Source organism: Numida meleagris, chromosome 2, assembly GCF_002078875.1.
Source record: "Numida meleagris isolate 19003 breed g44 Domestic line chromosome 2, NumMel1.0, whole genome shotgun sequence".
NCBI classification, from domain to species: Eukaryota; Metazoa; Chordata; class Aves; order Galliformes; family Numididae; genus Numida; species Numida meleagris.
This window is the reverse complement of record NC_034410.1, coordinates 41900316-41919649: the sequence shown is the minus strand read 5'-3', so window position 1 is coordinate 41919649 and position 19334 is coordinate 41900316. Positions and strand designations below refer to the sequence as shown.

At 40.4% G+C, this 19334-nt stretch overlaps 1 protein-coding gene across 1 annotated transcript in view; it reads left to right on the top strand.

The window, feature by feature from the left end:
- MRPL3 (mitochondrial ribosomal protein L3) overlaps positions 1-11534 on the top strand; it is a 28937-nt gene extending 17403 nt beyond the window's left edge. The window contains exons 8-10 of the mRNA XM_021388908.1: positions 421-498; positions 1365-1442; positions 10932-11534. Of these exons, the coding sequence (XP_021244583.1) occupies positions 421-498; positions 1365-1442; positions 10932-11081 (306 nt within the window). The 3' untranslated portion in view covers positions 11082-11534. The remainder of the gene's footprint in view (positions 1-420; positions 499-1364; positions 1443-10931) is intronic.

Below are 19334 nucleotides of genomic sequence, written 5' to 3'. Positions count from 1 at the left end.
CTACTGTCATCCACAAGTATTTTAGGCAAGTTTGCTAGTTGCTGTTGGCTGTGATACAGGTAAGAGTTGTGTGTTGACAGCACTTTCAGAGAACTGTACGTTTTCTTGTTTTTCACTAAATGAATATATGGGATGAGTGAAGATTTTGCTCTGAATCTATAACAATTTCATATTAAGCAAAGCTAGAATCCCTTTGTGGATACAGCAGTATTATTTACAGTGGTTTTATGATTGAGGTCAAGTATTTCAGAAAACACAAAAAGTAATATTTAGCATCCAGCAAGTAAGGATTAGCATTTTAAATACTAATCAGTATTAGATGTTTTCAACATTGTAAATACCAGCCTGTTTTCCTTGCTGCTACTCTCAAGTTTCTAAGAATACATCTTGCAATTATATAATTTTTCTGTTTTTTTCTAGAAAGTTTCCAGAGTTTTCCCTGGAAAGAAAATGCCTGGTAAAATGGGTAACGTCTATAGGACATCTTTTGGATTAAAGGTAAGTCTGACTCTACTATAATGTGAATAAGATGGTTCCATTGCCAAGCAAATGGATTTAGCTGTATGTCATGGTGTACTGTCTGCCATTTTTGCCAGCAATAAGCATGTTCGAAAGACAGCAGCAGCAAATGTATGCTCCTGTGTTTTTGTGTCTTACAAAGAAGATGTCTGAATTTTGTTTACATGTATCTAATCCTTGGGGACTGTGATTTCAGATGACACTTGCACAGCTCTTGTTTTGCACTGTGTCCCAAGACTTCTGCCTTTGCAGCAGAAAAAGCATCAGGCTTCTGGCAACCTTCACTTAATATTTTCATGCCTATTCCATTTGTTCAAACTCTATTACACCTACTATTTTCTGTCTCTGCCAGCAAGTTCTGCAGTTTGCACAAAAAGCATATTAGCCTCTAGGCTGCAACAAAGTGTGCTACTGCCTTCTAACTAAAACTAATGATTCATAACTAGAAAACGTGCTTGTTCAGTTGAGCACTTCACGGAATTTAGAAACTGACGAATGGTTGCAATAACGTTTGCTTGAATATATTTGTCTTAATTTGTCACTTAGGAGTTTTACAACAGCTCTTACTGTTAGAGGGGAAAAGAGACTTGGGAGTTTCAGTTGGGCTGCCTTAACCTGCCTGACTGTAAGCGCCTTAAAACTGTTTAACAGACTCCTGCATTAGAAGACTGTGCACTCCAAGTAGTGTATGACTGAATGTTGTGGCATGTTAAGGCATCTGTAGAAGATTCTTCTTCCTTGTAATACCACCTCCAGTAAATCAGTTTGTGCATAGCTCAGCTACCATTTGTAAAGCTGGGAATAAAATGAGCTCAGTAACGTTGTGGGGTTTTTTTGTCTCCTAGGTGTGGAGGATCAACACAAAACATGATATTATTTATGTACATGGCTCTGTTCCAGGTCACACAAATTGTCTGGTGAAGGTATGTTTGCTAGTTTCAACTTTCTGGTGTTAGTGACTGCTTATCTTTCTACTGTTCTCTTATTAAAATAAGAAAGAGAAGAAACATTTGGTTGAATGCAATCATCATTTCTTTAGAGTTCAATCTTGTACGATTGAATTAAAGCAAGTAGGGTCAGCTCTCTTAAACAGTGGTTAATAGGAGCAGTGGGTCACTGCTTAAAAAGTTCATTCTTAGGTTTGCAGTGAGGTTGTGCATTCAGGTAGCATATGATAAGACAGCAGTTATTGGAATTCTATGGTAAGTGTCTCAGGGCTAGGTGCATCCCCTTCTAATCTGAGTCAATATTATGTTGGTGAGATTTAAGGGCTGTTTTCATGAACAGAATACAGAAATACAGCAAGCACTGCCTGAGAAGTTATTCAAGGCATTCACGTGCACAGGAGCACTTACCTTTCTAAGAAGTAATTGAGACAATTTGAGTTCACGGTAATGATATGAGTTCCCTTTGCAATCAGTACACATGTATCTGTGACATTTTACAAAATTGTTAATTGCAGATTTTAAGGAGAGCGCTTTAACATTAAGAGAAACTGAAACAGAGGGAAGTCTGTGTTTTTACAACGTAAATAATTTACATCAAAGCAAGGGAAATACTTTTAAAGATTTTTTTTCAAAACAGATTTTTCTTCCTATTAGTATATCCTACACATTTGCAAACAAATTCCTTGTAAGTTGTTTCTTTTCTAACTTAACATGTTGGTTACAGGATATCAAATATTTTTATTAATGTTGATTATCTAAATTGTCAGATATACAGATGTATGTATAACAACCGTAGTTTGAAATCCTCAGAAGTACTGTGCAGATTTAAATAATCTTCCTTTAAGTGGTTTCTTGAAAAGTTACAGAGTTCAGGAAGTTCTGATGTTTTGAATAAGTTTATTGGCCTATTTTTACCATGAAGATTCAGTTTCTGCTGTGTATTGTCTGGTTGTGGAGCAGAAGTCCACGGGCATTACGTAAAGTAGAGCTAGCTTCAGAATAGGTGTTTGACAGCAAAATGAAGTTTCTTTTTGTGTGTCTGTCATTGGAAAGCAGGCCCATTTTCTGAGTAAGGTGTCTATAAATTGCTTTGATTGTCATGTCTGCTCCAGGCCTGGATAGTGACATTACACATTTCTCTCCCAAGATTTGAAGACAAAGTGGGTAAACATGTTCAGGAGAAGAACTTTTCCGGGGCAGCTTTTCTGCAAAATCCCTGTGCATTACGTAGGTGATGTAGAATTAAGACTACAGTTTTACTGGCATTTCACTGGTCCATCAGAATGAATGACCTTGTCTTCAACTGTATTCTAAGTATCTTATTTTGGACTTGGAACTGATAGATAGCTTTACATTAATCTGAGGTTTAATTAAGTGTGAATTTGTTATCAGATCATATTTTTAAATCATGTATGTATGCAAGCAAAGTAATGTAGCTGAAAAAATGATTAACATTTGATGCCCCGTCCTTATTACTTGATCTTAATAGTACTCTTAAGCAAGAACTAATTGTTGCAAAAAGTTGTGAATCTTTGTAATGCTGTTAAAATCCATCCACACTTAAATGGTCCAGTGGCAAGCGAATGTACCCATCTCAGATCTCTTACCTGCAAGGATGCGTTTTATGAAGCTGTTGAGACTCTGAATACAGTTCTTATTTGGACTAACTAAAGACTTTTATTCTAACTAGGCTCATTAGATTCTTTGTTTTTCAAGTTTTTAAGTCAGTTAAAAAAAAGAACCACTTGTTAAACATCTGTAATACAAGCTGTTTTTAAAGCAAATTTTGTGTGTGCATACCACACATTTTTATGTATGCTGTGGAGATCTAATTTAAATCAGTGCTACCTTGCTGATCAGGCACTATGCAATTCTGTTTGGAGAAGAACTTACTGGAAATGTGCTTTCCTTCTTGATGAATTTCTTCTACCTTTTTATTCCAACTTTGCTTTTTCTTTGCTAAGGCATTACTCTTGCTTAGATTGGAATGTATCCTCTTTACCAGCCTGGCTTTTCTGTTTCAGTTCAGAAAGCAGTCCTGCTGTTAGCTTAAAAAAAAATGCTTGAGGCAGCAGTACTGCCATTTTCAACAGACTTGTTGACAGGAGACTGCTGGGCCAAGCCATCTGAGCACATCCAGTAAACAACTGTGTTGACATCTGTAATATGAAGAGGATAATGGACTTTGATTGTCAGGGCAGTCTACTGCATTAATAGCTAAGTGCTTGCCATTTCTAGTGGCAATTTCTGTTCAGCTCACTCACCGTAAATAATGATTGGAACTTTATCCTAATATCAAAAGTAAAGATGGCTTCATAGCTTTTTTCAAGTGATTTCCACATTATTACCGATTATTACTACAAAAGATGAGGGAAAGACTGAGGTACTCAGTGCCTAATTCGATCTGTCTTTAATGGTCAGAACAGTTATTCTCAGGGTACTCAGCCCCCTGAGGGGATGGGGAGTAGAATAATCCCCCTGTAATTCAGGAGGAAACAGTGACCTCCTGCTCCACCTACAACTGTCACCAAGCTGCTTTCCATCATTCATCAACAGTCCTGGTCAACCAGGGAGGTTCCAGACAACTGGAGACTTGCCAGTGTGACACTCATCTGCAAGAAGGGTCAGAAGGTGGATCTGGGTAACTACAGGCTTGTCAACCTCAGTACTACAGAAAGTTATGGAGCAGGTTATCTTGAGTGCAGTTGTACAGCATGTACGGAACAGCTAGGGGATCAGCCCTAGACGACATGGGTTGGTTCCTGGAAGGCAGGTCCTGCCTGACCAACCTCTCCTCTATGACAGAGTGACCTATCTACTGGTGGAGGGAAGGGCAATGGATGTAATCTACTTAGGCTTGACTAAAGCCTTTGACTCTGCTTCACACTGTATACTCCTGGAGAAGTTGTCAGCCCATGGCTTGGAGATGTGAACCCTTCACTGCATGAAAAACTGTCTGGATTCCAAAAAGGCCAATGCTATCCTGACTTGTACCCAGCAGGACTAGGGAAGTGATTGTTCCTCTGTATTGGACACTGGTGAGGCCACACCTGGAGTACTGTGTTCAGTTTTGGTCCCCTCACTACAAGAAAAACACTGAGGCCCTGGAGCATGTCCAGAGAAGGGCAGCGAAGCTGTGAGGGGTCTGGAGCACAAGTCTTATGGGAAACGGCTGAAGAAATTGGGATTGTTCAGTCTGGCAAAGAGGAGGCTCAGAGGAGACCTGATCGCTCTCTACAGCTGCCTGAAAGGAGGCTGTGGTGAAGTGAGGGTCAGCCTCTTCTCCCAGGTAACAGCAATAGGATGAGAGGGAATGGCCTTAAATTGCGCCAGAGGAGGTTCAGGTTGGATATTAGGAAGAATTTCTACTCAGAAAGAGCAGTGAAGCACTGGCACAGGCTGCCCACGCAGGTGGTGGAGTCACCGTCCCTGGAGGTGTTCAAGAACCGTGTGGATGTGGCACTGAGGGACGTGGTCAGTGGGCATGGTGGGGGTGGGTTGGCGGTTGGACTAGGTGATCTTAGAGGTCTTTTCCAGCCGTATGATTCTGTGATTCAGAGTGACACAAAGCACTTTTCTGACTGCTTTGCTGTCTTTTTGTTTGATGAGCAGAATCTGTGGTAATTGTACTTGTAATATACCTACCTTTTTGCAAATGTTTCAAGCCATAGTTTTCTGAAATTTAAAAGTCCAGTGTCTTCAGGTATGATTTTTGGCATACACGTTTCAGAGTTGCAGTTAATTTCATCTCTTAGAAATGAAGGTTGAGGACCCATGGGTAGAATTACATATTTCATCTCTTAGAACTGTCTGACTGGCATAATAGAATATGTGAACAAACTTGGTCAAAGTGCTACAAACTCAGGCTTTCATGGATTTTTATTTTTAAATCTGTTTTGAGATGAAGGTACAATACTATTTTGTGGTGGTTTTTAGCTTGTTTTGATCATTCCTTCCATGTTTGGTTTGGGTTTTTTTTTTTGTTGTTTACATACAGATTTTGACTTTCTTTACATTGGTGTATAGTTATTTGTAACTGAGGAGAGAAACCATAGGATATTAGCTTTCATTATAACTGTTTGTTGCGCTGAATACCTGTCTGTAATTATGGTAGGAGTAATGTCTAGGGGATGGGGAACCATCTGTCTTTGAGCTCAAGAAGTGGAGTATCACATAATACTTTTCTCTGTGTGCCTCTAAGAGGAATGCATTTTTTGTTGAGTACCCCCTCTTTGTTGCTTGGTAACCATTAAAATCACAGTGCACCTTAAAGCATGTATTTATTTTATGTTACATATTTTTGGAAACTTAGTGCATCAGCAGATGGAGATTAAGCACTTAGATTTTTTTCAAATTTCATTATCAGCACAAAAGGTGCAGAACATGAGGATCTGTGGATTCCTGGTCTAATTAGAACACAGTTTTCATTTGATATTGCATGCTGAACCATGCAGTTAAATAACTGACACAAGTAATGTTTCTAGCCAACTGGAAAACTAATCGAGAAAGCTTACTTTAGCATGGATTTCTTTCTCAATGACAAGGTCTAATAAAGTTAAGAAAAATTAGCAGCATTGTAGAATGTGTGGAATTTTTCTATTCTTAGTGTGGTGTTGCAGAATGAACATTTGTACATTACTGTGTTGTGCCTATTGAGATAACCTACCTCAGGTAATACCTGTTACTCTTGCTGTATCTTCTTAGGTTATAGGACCTGGAATTAACTACTGTGGTACTGATCCTCTGGGAGAAATAAAGCTAATTGATTCCGTTGGGGTTTTTTTTGTTTTTTTTTTTTTGGTTGGTTCATTGGTTGGGTTTGTTGGTTGGTTAGTTGGGTTTGTTTTTCTGGAAGCTTATGGTGCTTGATTTTCTTCTCCCATGTAGATTATCAGAAAGTTCTCTATTCACTCATTCAGGGGAAAAGCATAAGACTAATCTCTTTGAAGTGTCTGCTTTCTAACAGAGGGGATGTTATAATAATATTGTATATTATAATACTGGATGTTATAGTTTAGGTTTGATAATGTCTTATACATGACCTATTTTTAAGATGCCTAGTTTTCTTAGTATATTCAATGCTGATCACTATGTTGATTTTTGCAAGCTATAATTAAACTTGAAGCACACCATTGCTTTAGTGTAGTACTGAGCTTGAGCTAAGAAACTTAACTTCTCAGTCTTCCCCTACTGCTTCTTTCCTTTTTTCTCTTTAAGAGAAGTCTGTAGAAGTTTGCATCCTACTTATTTTGTATCTCACTTGCTAATATTGCTGACACCTGAGTTGGGGATGCTTTGCTTAAATGGAGGAATTGTGAGAACAGTGTAATTCCCTGACCTCTCTCATGTTCCCTATCCTGGACCTTGATAGAGTGGTGTGGGGATTTTCTTTAAGGCAAAATAAGACAGGTCAGAAATGGTCGTAATTCTTATATTATTTCTTTTTCTTTAACTGTGAAAATAGCATAGAGGCTGAGCTAGGTAACATATGACACCTGAGGAGATTACTTCTAAAATTCAGTATATTGAAACACACTTTCCTGTCTGGCAAACATTTTGTGTTCTTGGCTGTGGTTGCTAATACTGCCTGAAGCCCTGTTAAACTGCCAGTGTGAGTTGTGACTTCAGCATCAAGTTTTAATGCCTGCTTAAGACCATATTACTTCATGTTGATAGACTGCTGAATTTATGTTTGTTTATACTACCCATTTTGCTGACTGTATATGGGACATGCTTATGTACAGTTTATTAAGTGTCTGCAAACTCCATGAGTCGTTTAAAGATACGGTGACAAATCATGACCAAGTCCAATTTCAACTTTCTCTAGAGCTTTTCTCAATAAAAAACTTCACAGAGAATATACTGTAGTGCATTTTATGCTACTATGTATATTACCTACCTACCTAGAATAGTGCACTAGAATATACAGTAACATTAACAGTATTTAAGCAAGCCAGGTGGTTATGTTATATTGATTTATACATTGAATGCTTATATGGATTATAAAGGCCAGTTGGGCACTGACCACAGCTCCATCTGTGAGTGAGAGCTAGATGCATGGGATTTTAATAACAGGGCATTAACACTCACCCAGATATCATAGGATTCTCCATTTTCCCCATTTTTTCCCCTTTTTTGTTCTTAGAGGAAGAGAGTGGAAAGGGATCAGTGCTATCAGTTGTGAATGCATTAGATTTATACTGCCAGAAAACCTGTAGAACACTTCTTAAAGGTTTAATGATGTCACGTCTAAGATTTTGAATCATAGATGTTTTGTAGGGCCTGCAGGCAATTATGAGAGAGGTTTGTGTGTTAATTATTTGTGCATAATTGCAAATCTTTTAGAGACTACTGCTTTTCTGTAAGAGATTACCAGAGCGATTGCTTATACAGCAGTTTCAACACAGAGTTTAAAAAATATTTTGTGGTCTCTGGGAAGGAAAAAAGTTAAATGTTACTTGATACAGCTTTGGACTCTTTGCTATAAAGCATTGTTTTGCAGCCGTAGAATTGTGACTCTGAGGAATAAGGTGAAAGACATTCACTACCATTTTTCCCTTTATTAGGGCTGCTCTCAGAAGATTACTTGGATAACTGGAAGAGCTTTGCTGGGTCACTTAGAAGACAATATTTACACAAACAATTATAACTGCCGATACATTCTATTTAGCTTCCTTATATTATTGTGAAATTACCGTGCAGAAATCTGAGATATACGTACAGAAAACTTTTGGCATCCTGCATTATTCATAAACACAAAGCAAGTCATCCAGTAATTCTGTAGAGAATATAGATAGAAAATGTACCATGTTTTAAGATGCTAATTGGAATTTTCAGTTGTAAAGTGAATTTGAATTACTCTTTTGATGGGAATAATAATACCTGCCTAAGAACTTTTGGAAGTTAGAAGAGAGGAAGAGGCACATTCATTCAGTCTGATATTGATGCTTTGATATGAGGCTTCAGGATGTTTCAGCTGATGCTTCACTTGCATTTGAAAGCAGCAAATGTAGGAAAGGATGGAAAAAGAGTAGTATTTTTTGCCAGTCCAGGAACATGCTGTATCAGTTACAGCAATCAAAATACAGAGCATATCAGAAGAAAATAATTTTAACACCAGCCGTGGTTCGTGCTTCTGGGATCTGTCAAGATTCTGATGAGTTTAGAAGGGGTAAAATGGAATATTACTGTACCATGGTCTGTTGAAAATATCCTTTAAGAGTCTTAAGACTTTTAGGTTTTCTCTTTGTCACAAAAAAGACACTATCTACCTCTTGACATTCATACGTGAAATACAACGTTGAGGTTGAACAGAAATCTTAGATTTATTTAGGTAAACTAGTGAATGACAAAGATTAGAACATTGAGTTTGCCTTCAGTTAAGAACAGATGTCTTACTCATAAGTCTTCAGATTTGCTTTAAGAAAAAAAAAAAAAGGAAAACAAAGATTTGAATTCCTTTTATTTTCCAGGAATCCAAACCAGCCTGTAACGACCTCGCCTGAGTCTAACACCACATATCTATTCCGCAATAAGAATAATCCAAAGTAGCAAAAAATTAGAGATGAAAAACACTCTAATAAGATGCATAGGAAATAAATAAGGTATCAGAAGTAATTTACTTCTATCTTCCTAATATACCGTAATTGTAGTGACCATGTCCATTTTTGCTGTCTTCCAGAAAAGAGGTAGCAAAGAAGTCTTGTGATGTGTTATGGGATTAGGGAGGAGGAGAGAAAGGGAAAAGGGAATAGTAGTAACTAGTGAAGTTACTAGAACATGTTTATCTAGTAAAAGAAATAACAGCAGCATACTGAAAGGGAAAGATGACTTCTTGGCTGCAGCAGTTTGGATGTGTGTCTGGTTATGTTTCCTGTGAACTCGCTGTAGTTGGAGCTGTAGTTGCAGCAAAGGTCTTTGGGCTTTGACCTCCGCCTGGTTGACTGCATATAGATGTGAACTCCTGTCTGCCCCAGGTGCTGGTACTTCAGTAGCCGTGTGTGGCAGTTGACAAATGGGTGGTGTCTGGTAGAAGAGGAATGACCTAAGCAGCCATCCGAACCAACACAATGTATTGAGCCTTTCTCCCCCTCATTCTCAACAAACGATTTTCTTCTGTTTATCAAACCTGCACTTAGAAAACTGTTGGAACTTCTTTGGGAAAAAATAATAAATACCAGTTTTCTAGAAGCTGAAATTTAAGTCAAACCTTTTGTGCACTTCATCTCCAGGAATCCTCGTTGGACTTTGGCTAAGGCTCGAGTAATAGCTGATATGAATCTGGTAAATATGAGGCTGTCAGAACAGAACTGTCAGCAGGCATAAAGTTGTTTTATTTAATTTCTGCTGTAAATCACAGTTCTCTTATTTGAAGCTTTTTCCAACCAAGTAAGAGCAAGCTTCCTGCTCTTAAGCCCACCAAAAAAAAAGATGGAGGTGAGCAGGGGAAAGAGAGCTTATCTTCACTATGCTAAAATTTTCTCTAATCTTGTTGTGCCTTTTCTAATCCAATTGAATTTAGTGCATGGAAAGAGATTATTACAGCTCCAGAAGGAAGAGCATGTGTAATGATACAGAAGTGAAGCATTTTATTTTGAATGAAATTTCATTATTTGAAAATTTGTAGCTCTTTTTTCTTTGGAGATACCACTTCTCTTATCTTCCACTGCAGACAAACTGCCTTTTGCTGATAATTCTAACTACTAATTTTCTTCAGAGGTGGGAGTTTCGGGGGCTAGATTTTAAACCTTTTTTTCCATGTAGAGAGGTCAGTAAAGGAAAGTTATTTCTCTGTGGCACTGCAGTTCCTGGAAATTAACTTTCCTGAGGGCTCATGTTCCACAAACACGGGAACTGATTCCTAGGGGAAGAAGTCTACATAGTTAATCTGCAGTCACTGAGCAGCTCAGCGGTAGCCAGAGGGAGCACTTACCGCATATGTGCATATCTTTGCAAAATCATTTGCTAGAACTGGGTCTTAAAAACAAAAGCATGTCTTGGTTGTTGGAGGGAGTGATTACACTGCATAGTGTAACTTGATATGTCATGTAGGAAAGCAGTGTGGGATATAACGCAGTTAAACAAGTCCTGCTTACCTTCACTTATGTTAATAACATGTTAAAATATTGAGTAATGAATTTATAAGAGTAGATATTGATTCTGTCCGTTTGGTACAAGTGATAATAAATTCTCCCTTGGCTTTTTTGGTTTTCTTTGCTTTGGCAGTGGGTGGAGTGAGGCTTTGTTTTCTGTTTGTGCTTTTTTTAACTCATCAGTGACTTGGTTACAAGTTGATATTAAAATAACTGATGATTGCATACAGAATCCTTCAGATAAGCAAGTATAATGTGAATGCTGCTGTTTTTGCTTACTCATGCTAGATGATTTCCTTAATTTCTTGTGCATTGCTGTCTGAAAGTCTTCTGTAAGATTTTATTAACCTTCCTTTTCCTCCCTTGCTTTTAGGTCAGAGATACAAAATTGCGTGTTCACAAAGACTGCAATAAAAACCCTCCTTTCCCTACGTTTTTTGCTGATGGAGATGAAAAACTACCAGAAGACTTGTACGACGAGGAAATGTTCCAGTTCACAGATCCATCGGTCACATATGCATAATGTTCTTGACATCTTTGAAAACGCAGAATTTTTTTATTTTCATGAACTTTGCAATGTTGTATAAAAGTAAACCGAAGAATTGCAATCCGACCAACTGATCTGGACATTTCATATATTGCTGTTTTGGTCAGGTAAAAACATGAGACTGTTGATAAATCAGCAGATGAGTCTGAGGGACAGGTTGCAAAGCTTATCACCAGTTTGTCTTCAGTGTTCTTTTGTCCTCTGCCACAGACTGTGAAAACTTACAGATTTCTGGAAACTGTTGAAGATGGCTCCAGTTTGATCTTCTGAATAGTACCAACTTCTGTATTCTGTGGAAACTAGTCTAGCCAACTCTGATCAGTCAATAAAACTTTCAGATCTGCTTTGGCGTCTGAGAGGGTGAATAAATCAGATGCAAATCCAAAGAATAACTTAGCATAAAAAAGGAAAATACATTGATTTGCAGTAGCGTGGGCTTGTTTTATTTCCTTCTTTTCACCAGAGCTTTCCTTTTCCTTTATTGTTGTTCTGAGTTGAATTAGCAGATACCCAACAAATTTCCTAGGGGAGGGACTGTGTCAACCACTGTCTGTGTCTTCAGAGCACTGGGAGTATGTATGTTAAGGATGTGTTCAGGTGGGAAATGCTCTGTAACGAAGAATCACTAAGGCTGCAGTGGCCACCTGTTTGCCACCTTCGCTGGTGGCTTCTTCAGGGAGGCTCCCTTGCATGTTCTCTGCAGTCATATCACTGCATTTAAGGTTGTCTCTGCCTTGAATTCTTGTTGTGTTACAGGAGAGCTTTCATAAAACAGGCCAAATGTGAAGGATTTCTCTTTATGCTAATGATTATTTTTTTTCTACTCCTCCTTTTAATAGTGGGCATCTGTACACTCCTTTTATTCTTCATGTGATTTTCTGTTTATAAGTCTGGTCTTTTGGACACTGTGAACCCTCTCACAAAGAGAAGCAAGTATCTGTGTAACTGTCAGGGTGCCATCTGAACGTTTATTTACAAGCCCTACAGTAGTTAAAGAATTTACATCTCTTGAGCTACTGTTAATATTTTAGTAGCGCTATCTATTCATCTTAACAGCTTCATCGCAAGATGTCACATACCTTAAAAAAAAATCTTTACTGATACCAGTTTAAAAGTGATGTTCTTGTCTTTATGAAATCCCTATCAGTCTCTGAGGTTATTTGGAATTTTTTGTAATAGCTTGAAGAAATCTCATGCTATCTTAAAAGAGGCTTTATACAGCCACAGCATTGAAGTAGTCTGAGAGAGATCAACACTGAGGTATGAAAATGTGATCAGGTAAATATCTACATTGCGGCATACTCTCTTAGTTGGATTCAGCCAAATTTAAAATCAAATATCTGATTCAGAAGATGTAATCAGCATGCTGAATAACAGCTCTCCTCTTCTGCTTCCCCTTTTCTTCGGTAACACTAGCTCTGCAAGTGCAGGCATCTCATAGCAGATGTGATGGAAAGACCCATACAGTGCAGCAAACAAGCAGCAGTATGCAGTGTTTTGGCTGCAGTGCTAGCAATGAGTGCGGTCTGTCACACATACAGGATAGTTGCCATTTCGTGAAAGGTGTTTGATCTTCTATCTCCTGATAATGCAACAGAGTTTAGAAGTTGCAGCATTTCAATACTTACTGTCAAACACATGTAAATCAGGAGATTTCCAACTGCATAGCTTGTGTCCTGCTCTGGTTTATGGGATAATTCTGGTGCACACAAACTTTGCGTTTGGAGATCATTTCATGCCTGTATGGAAACAGCATAGCAAGTACAGGAGAGTGAGCTGCGAGCGTTGAGCTTGATGCTGTTGGGCTGGACTTGCCCTGCTGCTGCTAGAGGGAGAAGGGGAGTGGTGGAGAGCTGCTTGCCTGGGGCAGGAGTCAAAGCCCTTGAGCTACTCCTGGGAGCTGCTTAATAAGTCTCTAGGGTGTCATTCTATTGGTTTGTAATTACTTTTTGGATTTTTTGTTTGTTTTTACTTATAATGGCCCTGGACTGTCAATGAGGAGATCATGACACAGAGATATGCTTTTTCCTACTTACTTTCCCAGCCAAAAGTTCCAGGACTTTGAGATTCTCGCCAGTACATTGTTATATTTTGGATTTGATTTCAGTGCTTGCCTTGGTAAATACCAAGTATCAAATGTGAGCTTGAAGGGAACCACAGATTTAGAAAAATAAATGTGAATTCAAATGAAACTTCAGCATGAGGGGAATGTTGGCAACTTACTTCAGTTGCTGTTTCTGTAGTAAGAGAAGCACTTCTCCCTTTTTGCCAGAAGTCCTCCTGTCTCCAGTACTAAGGAATAGGTTTCTCTTTCTGAAAAGGCAAACTAAAGGCTCTGTTGCAAGTGGGTATCTGTGCATGTTGTTACTTTTCCAAAGATTTAAAGTTCTGCGCTGTCGGGAAATGTGCTCAGGCAGTTACAGAATCACAAAATAAAGACTCTTTGTCCATGTTACCTGTAGATTGTTAAAGAAGGAGCTGAACATGTTACCAGGAAAAAGACCATGAGTTTTTAAGACCATGATTGTGAGTAGATCTACTGACTCCTCTACTTTCTTGCCATCTTAGCAGGAAGCGTACTGTGCAGCTATTCTTAGATAGTCTGGCAAAACAATCCCATACACCAGTGTGCTCCTTGGGGATTCAGCTGTGCCCAGACGTGGGGACAAAGGCAGATTGCAAGCATTTCTTTCATCCTTAGCCTGTTTTCTGCAGCCATTTGTGACTGACAGGACTGTTGGTTTAGCACAGAGCCTCATGTCCAGGAGCACATTACCGCTGGAGGTATCGTAGGAGGGATGCTTTTAGCATCATTGACACTGCTTGGGAGGAGTCTATAGGGTTAAGCATCAGCTGTATCCACAACTGTGTGGCGTGACTGCTTTGAAAAATAAATACTCTTGATTAATAACCCCTCTCAGTGGTTCTGTAACAGTACATGAATAAACAGTGGCAAGCACACAATATAAGTTGAAGGTAAAAAGACAGCAGGAAGAGGAAATCAAAACACTCATCTATCACTTGACAACATAATTGCAGCCATTGGTGATAAACAAGGAGTGTTTATTTCACTCAAATCCATACTTCTAAATAGCATTGCTCTGTCATTATGTGAGACTGATAAACATTTTCCTTTGTTACTTTCACTCAATGTGGAAAAATGTGGTTTGTTCTGCTAGCATTTAACAAATATGCTAGTAAGCTGAAGCGATGACAGGAGTTTGTTTGCAGATTTTCACCTTTCTCCACCCTCCATGTGGATTTTACAGTCTAGGAAGGTCAGAGCTTTTCATAAAATTACTGTTTCTTTACCAACTTCTTATAATCTAGCTCACAAGCTGGGTTTGCTAATGTACCATCTAAATAACTAGCTGCAGCTCTGAAAGGTGAAGTGTGGTAGGATGAGATTAGATGTCAGTGCAGGTATGGTCGTGGAGTGAGGAGTGACAAAACCCCAGGAGGACTTGTGGCTGTGTAAAGCCTTGCAGCGCAGAAAGGCAGTTGTGCTGGTAATATCCTGGGCAAATCTGACAACTGTGATCTTCCGAATTATGCCTCCAGAGAAGACTGGAAGAAGATTGATTGCTGTATAAACCACAGGGGAGCCGACTTGTGTCCTCCAGCTGTCTCCGCAACAGCCAGCAGAGGTGAGCCTGACACCCCTGCCAGCACAGTGGGATTTGTGTTGCTCAATGCTGGAAAACAGAGGGTGCTTCCGGGCCTGATAACCACAGCTGAGGGCAGTGGTGGTCTCGTTCATTCCATGAGTGCCACGTTTGTAAGCACATTGCATGGCTTGAATCAATCTCCTAGTTTGTTTCATGCCCACATTCCTGGAAATTTCACCTGGAAGCCTCTGTACCCTGTGTCTTCTAATAGTCAGCTCCTATGCCCTTTGGTGCACAGGCATTGCTTATTAATTGCATTTTAATGAGCATCTCTCACCTGCAAGGGATTGGTCTGCACTATAGTGTATAACATAGCATAGTATTGCTTGTTGTATTTATACATCACGCTCAGTGGCTCTTAACTCCTGTAAATACCTGCAAAAATGCTGACCTTTGTCTTGAGTGTTTATTGATTTTGGAGAAAATGTGTAGTTTCTGGCGGAGGAATTTAAGTCAATTGTATGTAGCCTTTGCATTATAAATCATAGAATCATAGAATGGTTTGAGTTGGAAGGGACCTTTAAGATCATCTAGTTCCAACCCACTGCTATAGTCGGGGACACCTCCCTCTAGACCAGGTTACTCAAAGCCCCATCCAGCCTGGCCTTGAATACTTCCAGGGAGAGGCATCCACAACCTCACTGGGCAGCCTGTTCCAGTGTCTCACCACCCGCATAGTAAAGAATGTCTTCCTAATTAATATCTAGTCTAAATCTACCCTCCTCCAGTTTAAAGCCATCCTCCTCATCTTGTCGCTACCTGCCCTTATAAAAAGCCCCTCCCCAGCTTTCCTGTAGGACCCCTATAATAAATAAATCACACCAGTGAGAGAATGCATTTCCATTGGTGCAGCTCTGTTGTGCTTGAAGCATGGCAACAAAACAAACCTGTATGAAGCTGGCAGCTGTTTCTGGGGGTGTAGTGGCATAAATGAAGACTGATGGTCTCTGAATTAATGCAGCCTGTTGACCTACTTCATGAAGTGCCCAAGCAGCAACTGGGGAGGACAGCTGTGTAAATAGCAAAGAGCTGTCCCCCTGAGTAGCACCAGTTCAGTAACCAGCCCTTCCCTCATTAGGCTACTTGCACCTCTCCACTCAAGTTTAGCTGTGTGTGTGCGTGGTGTGAGCATGTTATAGGGTTGAACATCACAAAAAGTTTTCCGGCAGCATCAATGTCCATGGTGAGATGAAAACTACTAATGCCCAAGTTCTCTCTTTTATTTGTTCTGCTTTCCTCATTCCTGTAGGATGCCACGTGTGGGTTCCCACCTACATGGATGGCTGTTGACATGACATAGCAGAATCATTTCTGAGTTTGAATACTGAGGACCTATGCTATGTTCGTGCTTCCTGATCTCAGTGGCCAATCAGTCATTAGTGGAATTACAGCACCATCTAATCTATCTAATGCCCATGATGCATTGAAAATCACTGCTTGTGAATAATTTGATTTTTGGAATAAATTAATATGTACTTTCATGGCACTAAATTTGGACATTAGAACAGAACCCAGAACAGGCAATCAGCTAAGAAAGCAAATGTAGTTTCCAGTGTGAATGCAGACAATGGCTTAAATTGTGGCTTAAATTATTTTCTGCGATGTGGTGAGTGTCTGCTGGAAATGGAACCTTCTGTGATCTGCTGCATCTCAAATTCCAGAGTGTAAAATCTTCTGGCAAAAGCTGTACATATTGAAGTCAAACCATGGATAAAGCCAGCTTTGGGGGATTTGAGAGGAATGGGCTTGGAAGGCAGATTTTTAGAAAAAAAAAAAAAATCTGTTTAAACCAATTTCATATTGTTTGGTTTGTGCTATGTAATTTGCTTCACATTTCCCTGGGTGACAGAAGCTTGCAGTCAGCTAAGTCGAGTTTTCATCTGTCTGTTTTCATCTCCTTTCTCATTTCCTTTCTAAGTAGTGGAAAGCCTTAAAAAATGTGTTTTTTTGCAGGTGCTTGAAACAATAACCTTGAAGAGGGTCCCCTGACAACCTGCAGCTCTATTGAAAAGCACTATGATTCATCTTTCACAGGCAAGACACAGTAATTTTGTAAACCTTTCTTTTTTTTTATTTCCAGAAGATCAAGATGGAAGACCAACATTGCTGGAGCAGAGGCTTTTGTGCATGTGGCCTCTGCGAAAACAATCTTACACAGATTCTCACCAAATCCTGCCTGCAGTAATGTGTTATTCCTCCATGCAGCAATGATGTGTTGTTGCTCACTTGCAGTGTGAAGTACAGGTTTGGTGCCTCAGTCTTGCGAAGAATTTGAATGCATCTGCTTGGCATCATACCAAAGATGCATGAGAGCATTTGGCAGCAGGTGAGAAGAGAGTTAACTCAGGCTGCGCAGTTCAAAAACACTCTGTCTTTCTCTGCAGTTACCAAAAAATGCATTTTTGTCTGCTGATTTGTTCTCAGACCACAAGATCTGTTGCCAAAGGGAGGTTTTCCTCAGGCACTTCCATGGCCTTCCATAGGCTTGCCTAAAATATTCCTTTATTTGGCCTGAAAGTTTATCACTGCATATGGAGCAAGAGTTGAATAGACAAGAGGCAGATTTGATTTATCTTCCCCCATCTTTCATTTCTCTTGATCACAGGTCAACAGAAAACTTCTTTCTCTGTATGCTGCTTAAAGAGAAAAATCTATCATTTTCTGTGAAATTGACAGTTGATTTCTAAACTGCTATTTCACCCCTGTGGAGAATGTGCTGCAAAATGTCCTTCAGCTCTTCCTCATCCAACCTCAAAGACATATGCTCATGGTCCTGAGCCCAGGGGCTCTCAGCCTGGCACTGGGGCCAGGATGTCTTGAGTTAAGATGCCATTTGCAAGCTGTTGGTATGGCTTCTAGGCCTGTGGGCCGATGGCATGGCCACTGGGCCTGTGGGCCCATGGCATGGGCGCTGGGCCTGTGTGCGGACGGCATGGCTGCTAGGCCTGTGGGCGGATGACATGGGCACTGGGCCTGTGGGCAGATGGCATGGGTGCTGGGCCTGTGGTTGGATGGCATGGCTGCTAGGCCTGTGGGCTGATGGCATGGGCACTGGGCCTGTGGGCAGATGGCATGGGTGCTGGGCCTGTGGTTGGATGGCATGGCTGCTAGGCCTGTGGGCTGACGGCATGGGCACTGGGCCTGCCTGGTGCTGACTGCTCCCAACCCTGTTGCACACGCAGTCTGGAAGGAATTTTGAACAGGTTTTGTCCTTCTGTGCCATTGGAAAGCACCTGGTGCAGCAGTTCTTATAGCTGTGAATGTTGGTGTTTGTGTGCTGATGGTGTGCACAGTGAAGGCTTATTTATTTCACGGGCTCTGAACCGGTAGCTCCATTGCTGTTTGCTTGCTTCTGATGGGGAGGCTCAGTGACAGGCTTTCAAGCATTGTCTGTTTACAGTTCAGTGAAACTGCTCCAGTTGGGAAAGCAGTCTGCTCCCATCATTCTTTGAAGAGAGAAAAAAGTCAACAGACTCCTGAAACTTCAGTGGAGACATGGCAGGAAAGCACTGGCCCTCTCCCCCACTGCGCAGCCCTCTCTGGCAGATATTTACTGATGTACTTTGATGCAAACATAGCGCTTGCTCTTGTCTGAAATGCATCTATATCAGAAAAGTAATCAGGCGCTGTCATCTGGCCTCCTTGCAGTCAGTGTTCTAACTGGTCACCTTCTCCTAATCGCTTAATGAGCTTCATTGCAAATTATTAAAAGTAATTGCTGATTTGCAAGCATAGGGAGATTGTGACAAAACAATTTCATAGTTATCAAACATCAATGTTAAAATAATTGGTGTTATATAAATATGTAAGCACCGTGTCTATTAAGTCACATTTAGGAAACCTAATGAATTATTAGTGCCCAGCTCTTTGTTTATGAAGTATTTTTTGCAACCACAGCCTATGCTGTTACACATGTTTAAGTTTAAGCAGTTAAGCAGAGGCTGCAAGAGAGCACAAGTTCTTCAGCTTTTGGCAAAATGCAAGATTTATCGCCTGTCCCACAGCCTGTGGGATCTGAGTGACACACCGCAGAGGATGAGCACTTGGTGAGGTGCTGGAGACAGAGACTGCTCAGAAAGAGGGTTTGGAGGAGAGCTGGCAGAAGAAGGGAGGGCAGGCTGGAGGGAGATCTGGGAATGAAGATGTCCAACCTCATGGTGAATGTGCTTTAACCCAGCTGGTAAGATAAGTAGCCCTTGAAAGGGGAAGTTCAGGTGCATGATATTCAGAAGAAGCATCTGGGTACTGAGTTATTTCCTGAGGAGAGTACCTGCCAGTCGCCTGCGGATAGGTTTTAATTCTGCAATTAAGGGCAGGAATTGAAGTCAGGCCCTGTCTTCAGCGGCTGCTCTCAGCTGTCCTGAGCCATCTGCTGCCTGCTGTACTGGTGATGTGCACCCGTGGGGCTGGGAGTACTTTGGTCAAGGGCTAGCAGGAGACGGGGACCTGTCATTTTGAAGCCCAGGGTCTGTGGTGAGGTGTCTGCCAGCCTCTGCCTCGCTGCCCTTGTCTCCTTTGTCTCCATTTGCCTCCCCATAGCAGTGGTTGTTGGTCATTTAAT